Source organism: Amblyomma mixtum, chromosome 6 (genome assembly GCF_055824585.1).
Source record: "Amblyomma mixtum isolate Tamu chromosome 6, ASM5582458v1, whole genome shotgun sequence".
NCBI lineage: Eukaryota > Metazoa > Arthropoda > Arachnida > Ixodida > Ixodidae > Amblyomma > Amblyomma mixtum.
Genome location: NC_143017.1, coordinates 51,604,128 through 51,623,170, shown reverse-complemented (window position 1 = coordinate 51,623,170; position 19,043 = coordinate 51,604,128). Strand labels below are relative to the sequence as shown.

General features: G+C 43.5%; 1 protein-coding gene across 5 annotated transcripts in view; it reads right to left on the bottom strand.

The window, feature by feature from the left end:
* The window catches only part of fra (neogenin protein frazzled), a 504,200-nt gene that overhangs the window by 23,066 nt on the left and 462,091 nt on the right, over nucleotides 1-19,043 (bottom strand). For 4 of the 5 annotated variants that reach the window (XM_089547899.1, XM_089547903.1, XM_089547901.1 and 1 more), the window contains exons 6-16: nucleotides 15,384-15,526; nucleotides 14,360-14,635; nucleotides 13,009-13,225; nucleotides 12,103-12,257; nucleotides 10,566-10,859; nucleotides 10,318-10,367; nucleotides 8,295-8,439; nucleotides 7,064-7,174; nucleotides 3,424-3,618; nucleotides 2,271-2,366; nucleotides 730-1,041 (exon numbers count right to left, since the gene is read on the bottom strand). In XM_089547899.1, the coding sequence (XP_089404025.1) occupies nucleotides 730-1,041; nucleotides 2,271-2,366; nucleotides 3,424-3,618; nucleotides 7,064-7,174; nucleotides 8,295-8,439; nucleotides 10,318-10,367; nucleotides 10,566-10,859; nucleotides 12,103-12,257; nucleotides 13,009-13,225; nucleotides 14,360-14,635; nucleotides 15,384-15,526 (1,994 nt within the window). The remainder of the gene's footprint in view (nucleotides 1-729; nucleotides 1,042-2,270; nucleotides 2,367-3,423; nucleotides 3,619-7,063; nucleotides 7,175-8,294; nucleotides 8,440-10,317; nucleotides 10,368-10,565; nucleotides 10,860-12,102; nucleotides 12,258-13,008; nucleotides 13,226-14,359; nucleotides 14,636-15,383; nucleotides 15,527-19,043) is intronic. The other variant, XM_089547902.1, reaches the window with a different exon arrangement.

The window sequence follows — 19,043 nt, the reverse complement described above, 5'->3', positions numbered from 1 at the left end:
ATCTTAGTTAACTGTTTTGCCTGTTGATTGCATACAGTGAGTTATAGTGGTGCTATTAGCGTCGGTAATACCGCGTACATTCCGTTTTTTAATATTTTAATGTCCTCGCAAAAACAAATTCATGGCTCTGATGGTGTCGCCACACAGCGGCGGGTTTTTGGCAGCGGATATGACATCACCTGGCGCGAGCTTGATGACCGGACAAACAGTAAATATACTGCAAATTGTGTGAATAAATAGAGACACATTTTGTCACCTGTCTGCGTTTTATATTAGATCAACAAAAACAACTTGCTTGTCGTAGATAAAGCCCTGCAAAGCTAGTAAAATAAAAATACACCACCAGGGGCGCTCTGGCATGGAAACAACGCTGCCAGTCTCAGCAAGAACGAGTTACAGAGAGCAGGCAACCATGGAGTACAAACTTCCGCGACGTGCTCTGGCTGGCTGTTTTGATTGGTTGCGCCAGGTGCCGTCATTGGGAGAGCGAAATAGGAGTGGGAAGCCCCGCCAAAATCGAGTTGAGGGCAGCGTTTTGTTTGCTTGTATTTTGAAATTTCTTCACTGAATAACTCCCGTTCCTGTGCATCGATTCCTGTAATTCTTTTTAAGTCAGCATCTGTGTGACATAAAGAACCCACCTGAAGTATAGCCGGTATTCCCCCAGGCAGTGTTTCGCAGCCCCTTTAATGGGTTTGCATTCGACAAAACGTGGGGCACGTGACTCACGGCTCTCCTGCGTGGTGTTGAGGACGTCCATGCTGTAGGCGCTCTCGCGGCGGCCCTTGACCACCTTGGCGGCGAATTCGTACAGGGTGTTGGGCCGCAGGTCGTCGATCATGCAGTTGAGGTTGGTGGAGTTGAAGTAGCGGTACTTGGGCTGCCCATTGGCCTTGTAGCGGACCGTGTAGTAGCGGTTGTCCGTGATCACCTGGCTGCTGGGCAGTGTGCTGTCGCTCCAGAAGAGGACCACCGTGTTGGGGGACAGCACGATGGCCTTGAGGCCCACGGGGGGCAGCATTGGGACCAAAGGCTCAGGAGCTGAGAAGGAGTGAACAAAAAGCAGCATGAGAATTAAGGTGATACACGAACCTTGACAGCAGCAGAGAGAAGGTGTAGAGCTCAATGGAGCAAAAACATGGAACGAATTGCTCATCGAGGTAAAATTAGCCAGAAATTTTAAAATGACTTGTAAACTGCATTACAAGTTCAATCAAATTTTGCTTGAAACTCTTGTTTTGTGAATTTTTGATACCTCATTTTTCTTGGTGTTTGGTCAGTTGTGCACATCATGATTAACTCTTTAGTCTTCCGTACTCTGCGGCTGAACTGCAAGTAATTTTTGTATTGGACCGGCCACTAGCCTTTGTAGCTATCAGTCCAAACAGTGTTTGTGCATATCTCCTGTTATCACAATAAAGTTTCCATTAAAAAAAAAAACAATAAATAAAGCGAAGACTTAAGTTGTGCTAAGGCACCATGCATATTGTATAATAAAAAACAGATGCATAGGATACACTACCACTCGGGAGTCCCTCCAGAAGCGGACATCTTGCATAGACAATTATTCTGTCCATTTCAGACCATGTTACAATTAGGCCAGAAAAAAACATCCTGATTATGATTAAAGTTTGAGATTCCAGCCATACAGTAAGCTGCACAACAGCAAAGCATGTAACAAGTGTAGTTCATGTTTGCACCTTTTTTTGATGCGAAACTAGGCTGGCATCTTATACAAGACTAAGCTTCCACTAGATATGGAAACAAACTGAAAGATGAATGTGCTCCCATGTATTTCACAGGACACAATGCTGTTTAGTTTTGAGTGGCACAGCAACAAAGATTACTTCATGTCCTGTCAATGTCATCATAAATATTGCAATACTGCCCTGACTATTGCAAGTTTCTTCACTTCAAATATAGCCCAGAAGTGGCACCGCAAAGATATTCAACACTTCTAGGTCAGATCTGAGTGACCTTAAAAGAACTTTGAGATAGCATATTATTTAGAAAGTAAAGATCATTATATTATCGACACAAAAAGCAAGAAGAAGAAATAAATAGATTAACCTAATGTGCACTTTGTTCCTTGTGGCTTCATTGTGTTCATTGTAGTGTTACTGAATTTCTGGAGTCTTCTGGAGTCATCATTTACCAACCAGCAATGCTACGTATAAGTAATGTGGCGTGTGTTTAACGTGTCTACAACGCAGGAAAAAATAAACAATAACAATGTAGAAAAATTTCAGAAAATCTTGTACGACACTTACTTGATTCAATCAGCGTTTTCACAGTTTCATAAATGGGCTGACCATCACCAATCTGGTTAAATGCTCGTACGCTGATCACATACTCATTGGAAGGCTCTGAAAAGATGAAAAGAGGCATTATTGAGTGCCTCGAGTGCGCGGTGCTTGACGGCAGACCACTATGGCCGAGTCGCGTTGTCGAGAGGGACCCAACTAAGAACCGCAAGGGGTTAAATAAGCACGAATTGAGAAATAAGTCACCCTGCAATTTGTTTTCAGTTCAGTTTTTGTATAAAGCAGCAACAATATTTGGTATAAATAGGTGCTCTTAATGATTTAAGCAGCCTTCTGTCCACATAGCATGACCGCAAAAAAAATCATGATGTGAATTGCCCTCAGTGATTCGAAATCAATGCCCCTCTCCAATCACCACCTCTAAGAAAAGATGAGAGATTAGCTCAGAGCTGCCTGCAACAAGCTATTCAAAGATGACTCTTCTGATCTCGGGAACCTAGAAATGTGAAATTCTTGCTTGAAAGCAATTTCCATGATCTTTCCCATTAATCCTTGACAGATGACGTGGACGAAAGACTAACACTATGAGGTTAAAACTTACACAGAACTCGAAAAAGTGAAGCTGTACCAACGAAAAGACAAATCAAATGACATTTTAGCGCCCACACTGAAGTCTTGCCCACAATGCTGGAGTGGCGTCACTTTAAGTATGATCCGTAACAGAAATCTTGTGTATGCTGAGGGCCAACTTCCACCATTGCGCTCAGCATGTTTTCAACATGCTCAGCGCAATGTTTAGTTTTTTACATGTTTAGTTTTTAGTTTTCAACAACTTGAAAGAGAGCCATGATGTCATGTCTATCTCCTTCACAAGCACACACAGTCTGTTAACTTGCTCCTTAACGCCTTAAACATTTTTCTTTTCGGAAATGGTACCAAAATGGTTAGTAACCATGCTAGCATCTGTCGGCAAACCAAAAAAATGCCTTCGATGAGCCCTACCCACTTCAACAGGACAAATAGTAACAGAACACACATGACAAGCCAGACTCACCATGAGCCAGAAATGAGCTTGGCTCGTCCAAGTCCACTAGGGCATTAACCCCGGTAGGCCAATATGAAACGGCTTCTGGGTGGATGAACAGAGCAAAATACTCACGCAAGTTTTCTATGGTGTAGTAGCGCTGCTTCCCATTGAGCACCTTGGTGTAGACATCAGGTAGCCCTATGCCCCAGCCAATGGTGTAGCCACGAATCATGATGTCCAGGTTTCGTGGGGGTGCCCAGCTCACGAAGATGCTTGTTGAAGTTGGCTTTGCACGCAGTCCGCTCGGCTGATCAGGCACTCGCGACTCTGAACCAGGGGCAAGGGAAGGCACAAGAATGAGCTTTATGGTTATATCATACAGATTTCATCTCCATGCCATGTCCGGCGGAGAGTGATGTACAGCTAAAGAAAGCTCAATGAAAACCAACCCATGTTATTGCAAAATGTTCAATGGAGGCCCCTCATGTTCTGTGCAATCCCAGCTTGCATCAGGCTCTCAATACTCAGCAGACCCAGTTTGGCATAATGTCACCTTATTCTAACTCACACCAGTTCAAGAAAAAAAGTACCTATTAAAAGCAAGATGAGCATCATACCAAATGGTCTCAGAAAGAACATCCTGTTGTGCTACCAAAATGAAATGGCTCAGCCAGGACTGCAATGAAAAGCTTAAGAGAGAATGCGGTATGTGTACATAAAAAAATGCGAGCACGCGCAGAACACGCTACGAAGGCTTGTTGGTTCGAACTGAATAAAAAGTGGACCTAGAGAATGTGTCGTGGTCTTTGACTTCGTGAAGTGTCTTTGTGTACTGATGCCAACATGAGTAATTACGAGCAAGCGAACTTTGAAACGGGACCCAATAACAATTGCATTCTACTCTATAAAGCACTTCAATTGACTGCCATAAGCTGTGGCAACGCAGCACCATCTATGTTGTAGAGATGAAAGTAAATGTAAATAGCTTACACTAAGATATGATAGGTGTTGTTATGACTGTGTTCAGTTTGCATTTGGGTTTATGGAGTTCTATGTTACAAGCGACTCAGGCTAGGAGAAACACTGCAGTGGAGGGCTTCGGTAATTTCGGTGACCTGGGGTTCTGTAACGTGCACTGACATGGTACAGGGGTTGTGGATTTGAATTTAGAGGACCGGCAGATGAAACCTATGAATATCAACTGGTCCAAAAACGGAGCCCGGTGATAACATGAAGGTTTCACCCCAGTGAGCGGCAGAGTAGGTACAACCCTTCGTGAACTCGGCTTCAGACCAGCAGGCAGGTGACCAAAGCAGGTGACCAAGGTCAGTGCGTGTTTTGTGTGGGTGCAAACCATTGAACCCATACCGCCCATGCACCTGTGAAGTACGCATCTGTGTGCACTGTTGTGGTGGTGCACTGTTGTGGTCGTGATGCCAAACCAACCTCCATTACGGCCTCTCTTTCTGTCTTTTCTCTTTCACTACAGACTTTTTCCCTTCCCTCACTGCATGGTTGAGGAGTCCATCCATATGTGAGGCAGTTACTGCGCCTTTCCTTTCCTCTAAAATCACAACCCCAATGGAAACACACAATGGCCAATTCAGGGAGCAGCAGTGTCACTGCAGCCTGTTCGTGATCTCTTTGGGCAGTAGATGGGCTGCTTCGAGAGGCCTCCTAGAGACTCCAAGCGATTTGTCCAACGGGCAAGGCATCGTGCTGAACAGGCGATGCCGCGCCGCTCGCTCTGTGGACTCCCTGACAGCACTGTAACCCACTGTCGCATTCCACTCTTAAAGGTGAAGCTTAAGTGCACTTCAATTTTGTTTTTTCCGAGTCTCCCAAAAAGAGGAGCTAAAAACAGAACTTCATGCTTAATTCAAAATAGGGGTTCAGAGTACAAGCTATCAGCCTCCAAGCTGTAAATACACTGTACCCCTGAACAACCTTGAGCTAGGTAACCTGTTGAAATGCTACGAGCCTTGATTGTGTAAGAGCTATTTTTGACTTCTCTCTTTCATTTTAAAAGACGTTTTAAAAATGTTTCAAATTAAAAGAAAAGAAAAGTTTTTAAAAGAAAGCCACACAGGTTCAATGAGGTTAGGGCTTGTTTCAGCTCATCTGACTCCACCCTATGACATCTGCTTTGGGAAATGCAGCTCGAATGAAACATCAACCATAGAAGAGCTAAGAGCAGCAAAATACAGACAAAAAAAAGTCATTTTTTTTAGTTTGTGTTGGATATTAAACAAAATTTAATTCCAGCATTACCACATCGCAAGCCTGCTGTAGGATTACAGTCCAGTCTCGAATGTCCCCCAGTGCATTAAAGCAAAAAATTCACCAGACGTTTATCCTTGTGGCAGTTGGAATGTTAGTGACAGCTGAGGTGGTGTGAAATGCTAATGACAATCAGAATGTTTATTTGGAAACCATCGGTAAGAGGTGTAAGGTGTGATAGTAGGGGTGCAGGATGGGCATCATATGTGCGACCATGCGTGGCCATGCACGTCTTCTCACCCGTCCATATAAGGCAGCAGCCCTGCGTAGCAGGTGCAGTGAGGGAGGGTGTGAAGGTAGGGTGTTAGGGTGCAGCAGTGACAGTATTTAGGAAGCCGGGTGCAGTAAACAAATGGGGTGTGGGGGTTTGGGAGGGGGTAAGGGTGTGGTGTGCCACCACCAACACGAGTTTGCTAAATGTAGCCCATATATCGCGTGTTGCGGAAATAGACGCGCCCCGTAAAATGCTTCTTTCAGCTAAACGGGCTCATTGTTCGAGCTCAAATTTCGCATAGAAATGGCATTTGGTCGGCAGAATTGTTTAACACCACGTTTGCTTGGGGTACTTACCTGATTCGAACAGAATACGTCGGATATTGACATTGTCTGCGGCGACGACAAAGAAAATTAAGCTGCTCTGTCAGCTATTGCACCGGTGGCGCCATCTCGTTTGTTGGTCGTGAACAATCAGCAAAGGAGGGTGTTTCGGGGGGTTTGAAGACGCTCTTTCAACTGGTTTTTTAATGCTCACAGAAAACTTAGCTTGGCAAAACTTAGTTTTCAGCAAGCTAAGTTTTCTGTGAGCATTAAAAAACCAGTTGAAAGAGCGTCTTCAAACCCCGCGAAACCCCCTCCTTTGCTGATTGTTCACGACCAACAAACGAGATGGCGCCACCGGTGCAATAGCTGACAGAGCAGCTTAATTTTCTTCGTCGTCGCCGCAGACGATGTGAATATCCGACTTATTCTGTTCGAATCAGGTAAGTACCCCAAGCAAACGTGGTATTAAACAATTCTGCCGACCAAATGCCATTTCTATGCGAAATTTGAGCTCGAACAATGAGCCCGTTTAGCTGAAAGAAGCATTTTACGGGGCGCGTTTATTTCCGCAACAGTCGATAGATGTCGCTTTACAAACCCAGTTGTTTGCAACAAGGGCTTAATAGTGAGTGCTTAGCTATTACAAATTAGAGCAACTCGACAACAGTTTGAATAAAGTCGGGCAAGTTGGTGCAGTAGCACATAAAGAAAACATTGCATAGGAAAACAAGATGAAGGAAGAAAAACTGATATGCTTTGTTCCTATGTCCTATCTCTGTGTTTTCTTTCATATGTTGATAAAATAAATAAGTTCCAACAACCTGCATGCACAGGTTTAATGTCACATGTTGCATTAGATAGAGCACACAATACAGAGTGTGCAGACTTGAGCATGGTGATAAGCTTGGGCAGGAGAATTTATCCCTAGCTCTAGTCATTTTTTCAGACTTACCATCAAGGTCATTTTGATATGTCTCCACAGTCATCCAATCCGTGGCAGGTCCTGTCCCATTTACAGACAGGGCAGCAATTTTCACACTATACTGAGCACCTTTCTCTAGACCTGGAAAGAATAAAGTGGTGACATGAATAAACAAAATGGAATGAAATAAGATGAAGGCACACACAGGAAAAAGCAGTGAGCCAGGATTCGAGATGTAGTAAACATGCTAGAAGCGTATAGGATGTCGTTCATACCTTGGCCCGGGCTCATCAAAAAGCAGTTGCTCTGTATGAAAATAAAACTGGCGAAGTGTTCTTAGCGCCTTTTTATTATTTTTTTTTGCTGATATCATGAGTAAGCTACCTCAATGAACTTGCTAATTTAAGAGCCTTATAGGTAATAGGGTTCAATCTTAAAGTGGTACAACACCAAAATGATCACCAATACACTGTGCAGAATACAAAAAAAAAGACACAGCCATGAGAATTTGAATGATTTGACAGAAATGACAGACACCTCAGCTTCGGTGCACAACAACAACAGAGGAACTATAAAAGTACAAATCATGCTATGCAGCTTCTGCAAAACAATCACTGTGTGCCAAGACCAGACACGCACTGAAATTTCTTGACCGGTAAAACTTTACTGCAACTATGATCAACTATACCAACAAAGTCCCATGTGAACCGTCAAAAACAAAAAGTGCCTTTCGAATGACTAGAACCGCAAAAGAACTAGGAAACCAAAAACTTGATGCTCAAGCTATGTAACTAAACCATTTTAATTTGTTTTTTTACAAAGAGATGATAATTCTCTGACACAGAAGTACATCTACAAATTGATGTCACTCATATCTGGCTTGGTTTTGCACAAGCAATTACCAATTTCATGATTCCTTGTTGGTTTTCAGGATCTGCACAGCAATCTTGCATCCCTTCACGTATGCAACGCCAACTCAAGAATCTTGTGACTGGTCACCTTGGTTAGTGTGCACTGATACACTAGTAACTAGTAACTAGTAACTAGTAACACTAGTAACTAAGAACCATAAATGCAACCTGGAAGCAGTGATGACATTGGAATACAAGGAGCACCTATGATTTCCCAAATTGTCCACGTGAAAATCTATTCTGGCAAATGCCCACTCTTCAGCAGCAAGCCTTTGCATAATGGGACCACAATGGCTGTGTGTCCTGTCGGTACAACCCGGTGTACCTGGTGAAAGTGCCCACATACTAACCTGACAGGGCGTATAGCCTCCGGTTCCCATCGGTGGTTATGGTGTCTCCTCTTCGGCTGCCCTTCAGCTTGTACCTGATCTTGTAGCCTGTGATGATGCCATTCTGGGACTCCTTCGGTGGGGGCTCCCATCTGATTATAATACTCTGTGGTGACGGAGGAACAGGAATTGTGAGAATTTAAACATCTATACAAGAAATTAAATTATGCATGCACATATAGCAGCCTGCAGTGAGCTGCTATTTGTTTAGTTTAGAGCCTTACTGAGTGTGTAAGTGCTTCATTTGGTCTGAAAAAACAAAAAAAGAGATGGGTGACTCATACTCTTGTAGCCTGATTTATTGCAGATATCAGCTTTCAGGGTAAAATATACACGTTTATTAAGGAAGGGGGGGGGGGGGGGGGGCGAGGGTTTTAAAACTAACTTTTTTATTTATGGCTAGAATGTCGTGAAGTTTTGAACACAGATGCATTTTTCTCTTCCGATTCCAAATATGTAATCATAATTGAGCTGGTGGTCTTAGATCTTACAAAGCCTAGAACGTAATTAGGTAGTTTCTTACGCAGCTTTAACGGACTTTCTCACTGCATTTTGTTGCGTTTATTTACATGAATTGATAGCCAGAGAGTTCCCATACCCGGTGACATTCTTTGATTTTCTCTGAAGGCATATCATCCTAATATACTGCGTCGAGAGTAAAAGGTTGCAGTATTTGACACTGCAACTCGTTAAGCTAATTGTAATAGCTATATATATGTGGCCTAAACAAAAGAAGTAAAAATGTCATCGGGTATGGAAATTTGCTGGCTATCAATTCATGTAATTAAAGGCAGCAAAATGTAATGAGAAAGTTCATTAAAACTGCATAAGAAATTGCCTAATTACACTCTAGAATTTAAGATAACTTTTAATCTAAGACCACCAGCTCAATTAGGACTACATTTTTGGAATCAGAAGAGAAAAACGCACATGTGTGCAAAATTTCACGAGATTCTAGCCATAAATAAAAAGGTCAGTTTTAAGACCCTCATCCCCCCTTAAAGGGACTATGAAATAAATTTATTGAGATTACGTAAAGATAGGCAATCCATCACTCGTCACCCCAGCGCAAGAATTTTTGAGCTAGCATCAATAACAACGAAGTTATAGACGATTAAAAATCACGCTCCTCCTCTCCCCCCTCAACTCGTACGCGCGGGGCACCATAAAAAAATAAACAAAACAGCTCCGGGACTGGGCACCGCCCATGAATACGTCATTCGCTGCCGTTCAGTTTGCGACTTCCGGTTGTCCCACTCCTGAGGAGCAGCGTGCGTCGGCAGCGCCTCTCCGGTCTCTGCGCTTTCTTGGCTCCCGAACTCGCGACAGAAGGAGGCGGCAGAGGTAAATTGAAAACATATGCGCGAAGGCAATGCCCTGGATCGCGCTTGCCCGAGGGGGGCGCGCGGCGGCTCGAGCAGACGATTTTCACCGCTACCGGAAGTGTGCCCGTGACGTCGTAGCTGCCGCGGCTGAGCGAATGACAGCGTGTGGTGGCCTGCCGACGTCATGGGACTAGTGACGTCTGTTTTACCGATTTTGGTTCCAAAATGGCTCCCTACGAAGACACCAAACGGCCCGCGAATTTTAAAAAACACGATTTTTAAAAATTCATAATAAATTGCCGGCTCAGTTCCGAAGACTCATACTTGGTGTCAATGCTTCTGAGCATCACTTCTAACATTTACAAGCGGCTTTTAATTCTTTGCATGGTCCCTTTAACAGCTTTCTGATAAGCATACTCTCCTATTGGAACCCCAATGAACAGTCTCGTGAAAGATACTTAATTTGTACAGTTTTAAAACTGCTACAGACAGCAGCATAGATGTGAAGCTGTTTTTAAGTTTCACAAGTGAAGCTTAGTTCACATTTTGTAGTCAAGTTATCTCTGGAGCTTCGAGTGCACTCTGTAGAAACAACACCTACAACACCAGTTCTGTCAGCACTGTCAAATGAATGTGTCACAGGTGGGTGGGTTACTTACTGTAGAGCTTGCAGCTTCCAGGCTTACATTTTGTGGTACATCAGATGGAGCTGAAAAACAAAAGTATTAAAGCATATATACCACAAAAATGAGTAAAATATGAGCCTTTCTCTAGGCCACATCCACTCATTCTTGTATTTCAAAAGCTTCGCGTTTGTTAAGCAAGCCCATAAAAACAGTTCATAAGGAGAAATAATACGTATGTAACAATCTAGTCACATCAGCTCCATCAGTTTTATGCAACTCACCATCTGAGAAAGTTCGAGCCAGGGTCTCCTCAGAGCTGATGCCTGAGCCATTCTGATTAACAGCCGTGATCCAAATGTTGTATTCCGTGTACTTCTTGAGGTTCCTGAGGTGGTACCAGGTCTCCGTGGTGGTCACTCGCTTCTCCTCTTCCTCAGTTGTGCCGGTCTCCTGGTACGAAAGCTGGTAGTGCTGAACCACTTCCCTGCGGCTCTCTGGTGGCTCCCAGTAGACACGTATCGCTGTTGGCGACACTGGAATGGCCTTCAAGCTGCGTGGTGGCCCTGGGATGCTCACTGACGAATGGAAACAAAAAAAAAAAAAACAGGTAGCAATAGACGCACTTCAGCAAAAGCATCTACAATGCTTCCAGCATGTGATACGTCATATGAGAGAAGTGCGTTGTCTTTATTGCCAAAAGTTTGCAAAATATGGTACCCTTGTATGCATCTCTGTTTACGTGCTTATGTGGTTACCTTGCATTCTATACATCAACGCTGCAATAAAGGGCTAAGCACGTGTATGTGTGTGTATATGCATGCATGTGTCTGTCTGTCTGTGTATGTACAAGCGTGCATCTGTATGCTCTTTCTCTGTGTGTGTGTGTGTGTATGTGTGCGTGCGTGCGTGCGTGCATTCATCGATCAGCTCAAAACTCCCTTACTGCTGTTTACTAGTCCAACTCACCACAGCAACAGGCATCAGTGTAGGTGCAATGATTAGAATTCATCGCACAAAAAACCACTGACAAGCTAGACTAATCAGTCTGCCTTCAAACCGGCTAGTGACAAGAAATGACACTTCATAGCACTCTACAGGTCGATTTTTTATCCATGATGAAAGTTGCATGAGTGGAAATGGCAGAAAACTTTTGTTACCAGCTTTATTTGCTTCTGATTGCAGGAAAAAATAGCTTAATGTGAAATTGAAATAACCGAGTCGGCCAAAGAATGAATAACGCTTATGTTTTAACCTGCTCCATTATTTGTCGAATATATCGATCTGAAGCCTATTAAATGGTGTTTACACTATGTGCAGCACCACACCTATTTTTTGTGTGGCAGTTGAATTTGCATCAAGTAAGTAATGGACAATATAATTAACTGCTATAGGTCTTTCTGATAACACCCACACCTTTCACAAGACTTTGTTGCTATATAGTGCCATGAATGCTTTTTACTGTCACAACAACCACCCTTTATTTGCTCCCCTCCTCACTTCTCCAAGTGTGACAATATGTATCCTTGGGTGTCTCTTTTAACATTACCGTCGCAACACGCTTAAATTATGATTTTGTTCTGTATAAGAGCTAGAACATGTTGCACTTACATTGAATTAAATAAAAAACAAATAAAAACTAGATAAGAAGCAAGACACATGCTCAGTTCTACACGAGCATAAGCTCTCAAAAATGAGCCAACTGTAGTGGTTTAGTGAGCCCAAGGTATGAATTCATTCGAAATCAAAATTCTGAGAATGTTGGCACTCTCTGACAGAGGTCTTCCACATTTCTCAGCGCACTGTCTCTGCATGACTCACCTTCGGGATTTGTCTCCACCTCCAGCTCTGGTGAGCTCTCGCCAGGTCCATGTTCGTTATAGGCCACCACGCGGAAGTAGTACTTGGTGGATGGCCGCAGGCCCTGGATGATGATCTCCTCCAGACTCTGCCTTGTTGTGTTGAGGACACGTTCCCTGTAGCAACATACAGGCATGAGAATGATCTGTGCTGGACGGAAGTATCATTGACTGTTGTCACAAACACGTGGTCTTCAAAAACATTCACAGTGGTGTCATGTTTCATGACAAAATACACAACCCGTAACAGTCAAAACTTTGTTAAAGCCTGCTGTGAATGTATTCTTCAGAATTCACGCATCACTGTTTCCCCACTTCTGAAACAATTACAACTATTCCAATCAGTTCAGAAAATACCATGGTTTCAGCAAACCACACTCTATTTCGTGATGTGAAACCTAAGTGGCACAATGAACTGAAATGTAAGAATGAACTAAAAAGCTGCGAAAATGTAAGCAGTCACTATTCCTACACTTTTCCACGGTCGGTTGCTGATGGTACCACTCCGCAGCAGGATGTCTGATCTGACATACTGCTGGCTTTCCACATGTCACAACATACTAATCTGACTATCCTGAGCTCAGTCTGTCAACCCAATCTTCTTCAACAGACTCAACAGCAACATTGCTTTCAACATAGTCTTGACACCTTTTTGACAAGGAGGTGTCACTATCTGTACAGCAGCCTTTTCTTCTGAGTGCTTCACTTCCAAAAAGACAGTGATCAAAGAAGCACAGGAACTGTAATAATTATTACCACCATAATCAGCTAAGTAAAGGCCCCTTGCATGACCGTGAGACAGCCCACTGAAGACTACAGAAGCTTGCGAAATAGAGAGACAAACATTGGGGACATCTGGCATACTAACCGACTGGATCCTTCCTCCCTGTAGTAGACAGAGTAAGCCAGGATGTGGCCTTCCACTTTCTCCGGGACACTCCACGAGAGTGTTGCAAAGCGCGTGGACACAAGGCGTGCTGTCACGTCACGCGGTGCTGACGGGACATCTTTGCTTCGCTGCAGTTCGCCTGAGGTGTCCAGGAAGGGGTTAGTGAAAGCAGCGTGGGTTGCAAGACGAGGAGACTCTGAGTTAGCAAAGCATGTCAGCAGTGGGCCAGCCAAGAATATTGGTAAAGGGTTAAAGAGTTTTATTGCGAGTACAGCATTAGACTCGCAGGAACGTTAAGTGCACGTAGTTTTTGTTAGAAAGAAAGGAGCAGCATAGAGAAAGAGCATTGTCAGAAAATGCAAGAATAAGTGAGGGGTGTAAGTGGGACAGAAAATCCAGGCACATAGATGTTCCCGTGCAATGAAAACGTAAGATTGCAGACAGCAGAGAAATGTCAAAGCAAAGAAGACAGCAAAGATGGGGACAAAAACAAAAGCGAAAATTGTGAGCAAATTTGCCAATGTTCCCTACTGGTAGGCTGTTATCTCTAAAATCTAGCACTTAAACGAAAAAAAAAAAGAAAGTGATAATTAATATCAATCTTTAGAATATTCGACTTGCAATGAAGTATACAAGACCAGCATTTCACACATGAATTATGCAGTGCCAGTCAAATGTGAGAAGACAGTTTTTTTTTTTAAATCTAAACGACAGACATAATCACGATCTTTGTACAGTTATTGCAATAGAAAAATGAATGCGAAAACTACTAGCCCTGTGTAATCACAGCATTATAAAGTGTGAAGACAAGTTTGCTGCATCCAGGCAATGCATTTAAAGTAATTTCATGTTTACTCGCATGAGGTGAAGAAATTCATAGATGCTTTCTAACACACTTTCTGAGCCATATGCACACAAGTGCATGCGCACATATAAACACACACCCACATGAACATACACAGGTTCATTCATATATATCAAATGTAAAGACGCTTTGCCCGCTTTCTTAAAGTACTTTCATAAAAAGTGTCATATGTACAATTCAAAGGTGCATAATATACCGAAATATCTAATCACAAAACATGCACAACACGAAAGGCTTCTGCAGTCCCCTGAAGATTCAATGCAAGCTATTGTTCGTAGCTATGAAGATTTGACCAATTTTGTACTCTAAGGTTCTGGGTTGCTTTGTGGTGGTTTAATAACAAACTGCTGTCTATGAGCATTCTTTTTGCAGTTCACTGTCTTTCTTCTCTGTTATGAATAATTAAATGGGCCTTTACAAATACACATGAAATGAATTGTTAGACCAGTACGCCTTGCAACTCACCGGGGTCCAGCACAATCAGCTGAGCTGCAGTCTGGATGTTCCCAGCTGGGTTGGAGCCCATGCACTGGTAGATGCCCTTGTCTGCGTCAACCAGTCCCAAAATCCTGAGGCTGTTGCCATTAACAATTTGGAAGTACTCGCTCTGGATAATGGCTTCTCCATTGCGATACCACTGCACCACTGGGTCCGGCTTCCCGTACACCTCGCACTCAAACTCAACATCCTCTTTTCCATATGCCACCTTGCTCTTGGGCTTTTTTGTGAACCTTGGAGGAACTGGAAAATTACAAGAGAGAAAGGAAAGGCATGACGAAAGCCAGAAAGAGAGCTCTATTAAATTCTAACACCATGAAATAAAAACAAGTGTAGCACAGTCACAATAATGGCAAACATGAGTTTACACCTGCCATAACATGTTTACGAAATGGGACTTCACAGTGAAATACAACTTGTTTTGCATTGAGAGTGCGCCGTTTTAGATTTAAGGGTGTAAAGTGTGAAGGTTGTACATATCTATTCTAGGACGCGTGAAAAGGTGGTGTATAAGCTTTTGATGTGGGTGTACCATTACCAACAAACTAAATGCGAACAAGACTACTGAAATGGGAACAGAAAAAAAAAAGATTTCAGATGAGAGATACTGCATATAAGTGCAACTGATTTTCATTTTGTTGTCGCAAAGGCTGCTTCGTGAAAGTGTTAATGTATCCCCCATGCGTATTTATTCTGCAGAAGGTATTATTTTTTTTATTCTAACGTTCGCGTTACAAGTATCCTGTTTGCAGTTCAGTTGCTTGATGCTAGAACATTCGGACTTAATACCCTTGTGCCTTAGTGTGTTTCAAATTTTAATTAGCACATGCTAACAAGGCAATAATAGTATGGGCTCTTAACAAGAGTAATTATTTTTCCTCACAGCTGAGCAAAATTATATAAATAATATTTATTGTGCATTTAAAGAGTTATAAAAAAAAAACGCTAAACACGCAGGCAGATGGGAAAGAAGAAACAACTAGATACATACCTTGAACTTCCACAGTGGCACTAGCATCAACCGAGTCTTCATGGTTCTCAGCCCGGCACATGTACGTGCCTTCATCGGCTTCCTGGATGCTCTCTATCTGTAAGCTTCCAACTCCCACTTTCCTAAACCTGCTGTCAAGAAGCCTGCAATAATGAGTAAACAAAAAAAGATATAAACAACAGAAAAATAGCCTTGTCCCTGAAGTGCACAGAAAAGTAATTAAAGATCTTGGTTCTAAAAGATTTTAGCAGAAGAATGTCCAAACTAAGCACAAAAGTGGATCAAGTATCCATTTTAGTGCTTAGTTTGAAAAAACACAAACATGTTTGGAGTACTGCACATATTGGTTTCATCTCATAATTTAACAATGACAAAAGAGAACAGACTACACCAGTGTGTCATCCAATTTGCTGCCACTACAGTCTGGTGCAACTTCAGAACTCAGTGGCTTTTCCCCATCAAAGGACCCCCTTCCAGCCAATGGCGTAGGCCTATTCTCATGGACCTGATAGTGTGACAAATCAAGTAGTGGTGGATGAAAGGGGATAATCAGTTCCCTCTGTGGCCGGATATAGACCCCTCTCTCCATTGTGGTGCAGCTCCCTGCATTGTCCCTGCAGTAGGGTCATCAGTAGGGCCATGACCCTGCAGTAGGGTCATCAGAATCGACCGATGCCACTGGCTTGAAGGGGGTCATTTGCAGGGAAAAAGCTGCTGTGTTCTTGAGTTGTATCTGATTATAGTGAATACCGTATAAACGCGTGTAGGCCGCACTTTTTTTTTTTTTCAGATTCGAGGGCCAATTTTTGAGGTGCGGCCTATACATGCAAAGTGTGAAATTTTTTTTTTTAACTAAAAACAGACCAATCAGGAAATGAGCGGCACTTATTCTACATTCAGTAATCACTCACGGAGTCTTCAGAGTTTGAGCTGGTGCTGTGCTCTGGTGCACGCTGTGGGGACGCACTCGTTCGTCCCCTGTGGTTCGCTTTCCCACAATGCACCCCAACTGTGGTTAGCTTCTCCTGCAAGGCACTCTTCTCAGTTGTGTTACTTTAACTAACAGGGGACGGCGCTCGCGTCGCAGCGACACCAGCGCCACAAATGGCGTTTTGCTGCATGACGCCTCTTTTGCTCAGGACAGGGGAAGCACGCGGACATGTCGCGCGCGGCTCCGCTCTTCGCCAGTGGGCAACCTCGTTGTGGGAACATGTTCTCGCAAGCCCGTCCTGTCCGGCCTCGGAGCTTCTCTCTTGCCCTAGCGTGGGCCAACGTTTGCTCGTAACCGTGCTGGTGAGTTGAACATCCTCGATTCCTCAGTGTATTTTGTTGCTAGCTGGCGTTATTGTTGTTATAGCAATAAATACCTTATTTGTGTCAGCCAGTGTGTCGTTCCTTTGATCCCGCAGAGCAAGGCCCGCCATGGTCGGTGAGCGCTGGGTAGCGCTCGCGACCACGGGGTGGGGTCCGCGCGGTTTTGAACTGTGTCAGCCGCGGTTAAACTAGGAGAACGTATATATCTCCCCTATTTAAACCCCACAACGCTCATCCCAAAAGAAGCCGCACAGCATGTCTGCTGTCAACGCGCAGCCGTTGTTCCGCACTTCCATCGCATAGCTGAGCAGCTCTTCTTCCAGTTTGGGAAACTTGCACGGCTTGCCTCGAAGAGCGCGCTTTTAGCAGCTTGTGTTCCTCACTGTATCTGTTTGGTTGTGCCACCGTCAGATGCCCTTCTCGGCCATGTTGAATTTCCTGCCCGCCGCATGCTTGCCGCATTTGAGAGCAAACTATCAGCTGTGTAGCTATCAAGGTGCTTGCAAATTGTGCTAACATTGTAACGCTCAGCGACAGCACATGAAAGCCACAACTGCAGCGAACTGACACGCTCAACAACTGTCACACCTCCTTTGACTGCCACAAAAAGCTGGAGCTGGTGATACTGACGCCGATAGCGGGAGCTCACGGCAGAGGAAAAAGTAGACGACGATGATGATGATCATGACCTGTGGCCTCGGGCGCCATTCGTGGGCAGCACCTGGAAGTGCCTGTGCGCCTGTGTGACCTCTGCGATAAAGCGCACCATTGCTCGCAGCCAGAGCTGATCACAGAGGCCATGGCCTGTGCATTTTGAAGGCTACTCCCGCCTTTGGTCAGGGAAAGTTTGGGTGCGGCCCTTGCATGGGGCTTTTTTTTTTTTTTAATATTTCCTGGGGGAAAACAGGGTGCTGCCCTTACAAGCATTTATACGGTAACCTGCTTTTTGTCAATAGTACAGTTTGATCACAATGACTGAATTTTGTATAAGCAGCAGTTGCCGTTAACTGAGGACAATCCATAATGCATATAACAGATTTTAACGTCATTAATTAAAATTATGAGTCCAGCTGTTTAAAATTTTGGATTATCAAACATGGTAGCACTGAATGTAACTTCTATCAGAAGACAAGCAGTACACAGGCCTTCATACTGAGTTGTGTAGGACAAGATTTAGTAAGCATGAACAAAACCAGTTTTAAAAATGTACGAAAAGTGCCAAATCTGACCACTTGGTGGGACCGGCGGCTTTTTCAATTACTACCAAAAAACATTCACACCCACTATCACCAGATCATTGGCTTTAAGTCTGTAAAGGATTAACTTGAAATATTAAATCGGCTTATGTTGATAAAAAACAACTCAGATTCCAAATATGCGGATTTAATCAAAGATAGGTTTCTGCTAACAGAAAAACAAAAAGCGAATGTTCAATACTTGTGCTGACCCACCACAGATTTTTCCTACGCTACGAATAATGACTTTACATGACATAATGACATTGAGAAAGTTAAACGCACTCCACAAGTTGTTCTGAGAAATGACAACACCAAGACAGTAATCAAATTAGGTACTTTTTGGCTTGAAATGTTTTTTTTAGAATGATGCAATAATTACTTAATGCAATGCACAAAAATCAAGAAAACAGAGCCCAAGAGAAAGGCTGCACTGACAATCAAGCTTTGCTTTTTCGTAAGAATACCAAGCCAACTGCTTTTCAAAGAATTCTAGTCTTCAGACGAGATGACAAAGCACAGGAAGGCCACGCTGCAGTAGTGTTGTTAAATGAGCCTGTGATTTGGTGACAGCAAGCCTGACTTTATGAGTTTGACTACTTTTGCTTTGCACGAAATATGAACAAACGAATGAACAGACGAACAAACTCATTCATTAAAGTGTGAGTTACAAAATCAACTAACAAAACCGATTTTTAAAAATCTTGAAACGAATATGAATAACACGGTAACAGTACATCAAAACCTCGTTAATTCGGCACTAGTTCGAATATTCGGAGAAATTGGACTGTCACTGGAGTCCTGCCAAATGCCCCCACGGGCTGTCGAACTGGCGCAGTGTCATAAGTGCAACCTACTCCACAACTGTGAATGGCCAAATATTTGTCTCCAGGCCTGATCTGCATATCCCATTGTTTTCCTTGCCCCTCTACAACGCCCCCTGCACAACAGCATGCTCCTGTCAGTAGGCCGAAAGAGTCTGGCTCTGTAGTTTCATTTTCGGAGCTTCGCCGCCAGCCCGCGGCGACGGCGGCTATAAGCAGCGCACATCAGCTAGCCGTTTAAAGCGATGAATGTCTTTTAGCAATTATCATTTGTTTCTGTACATCCA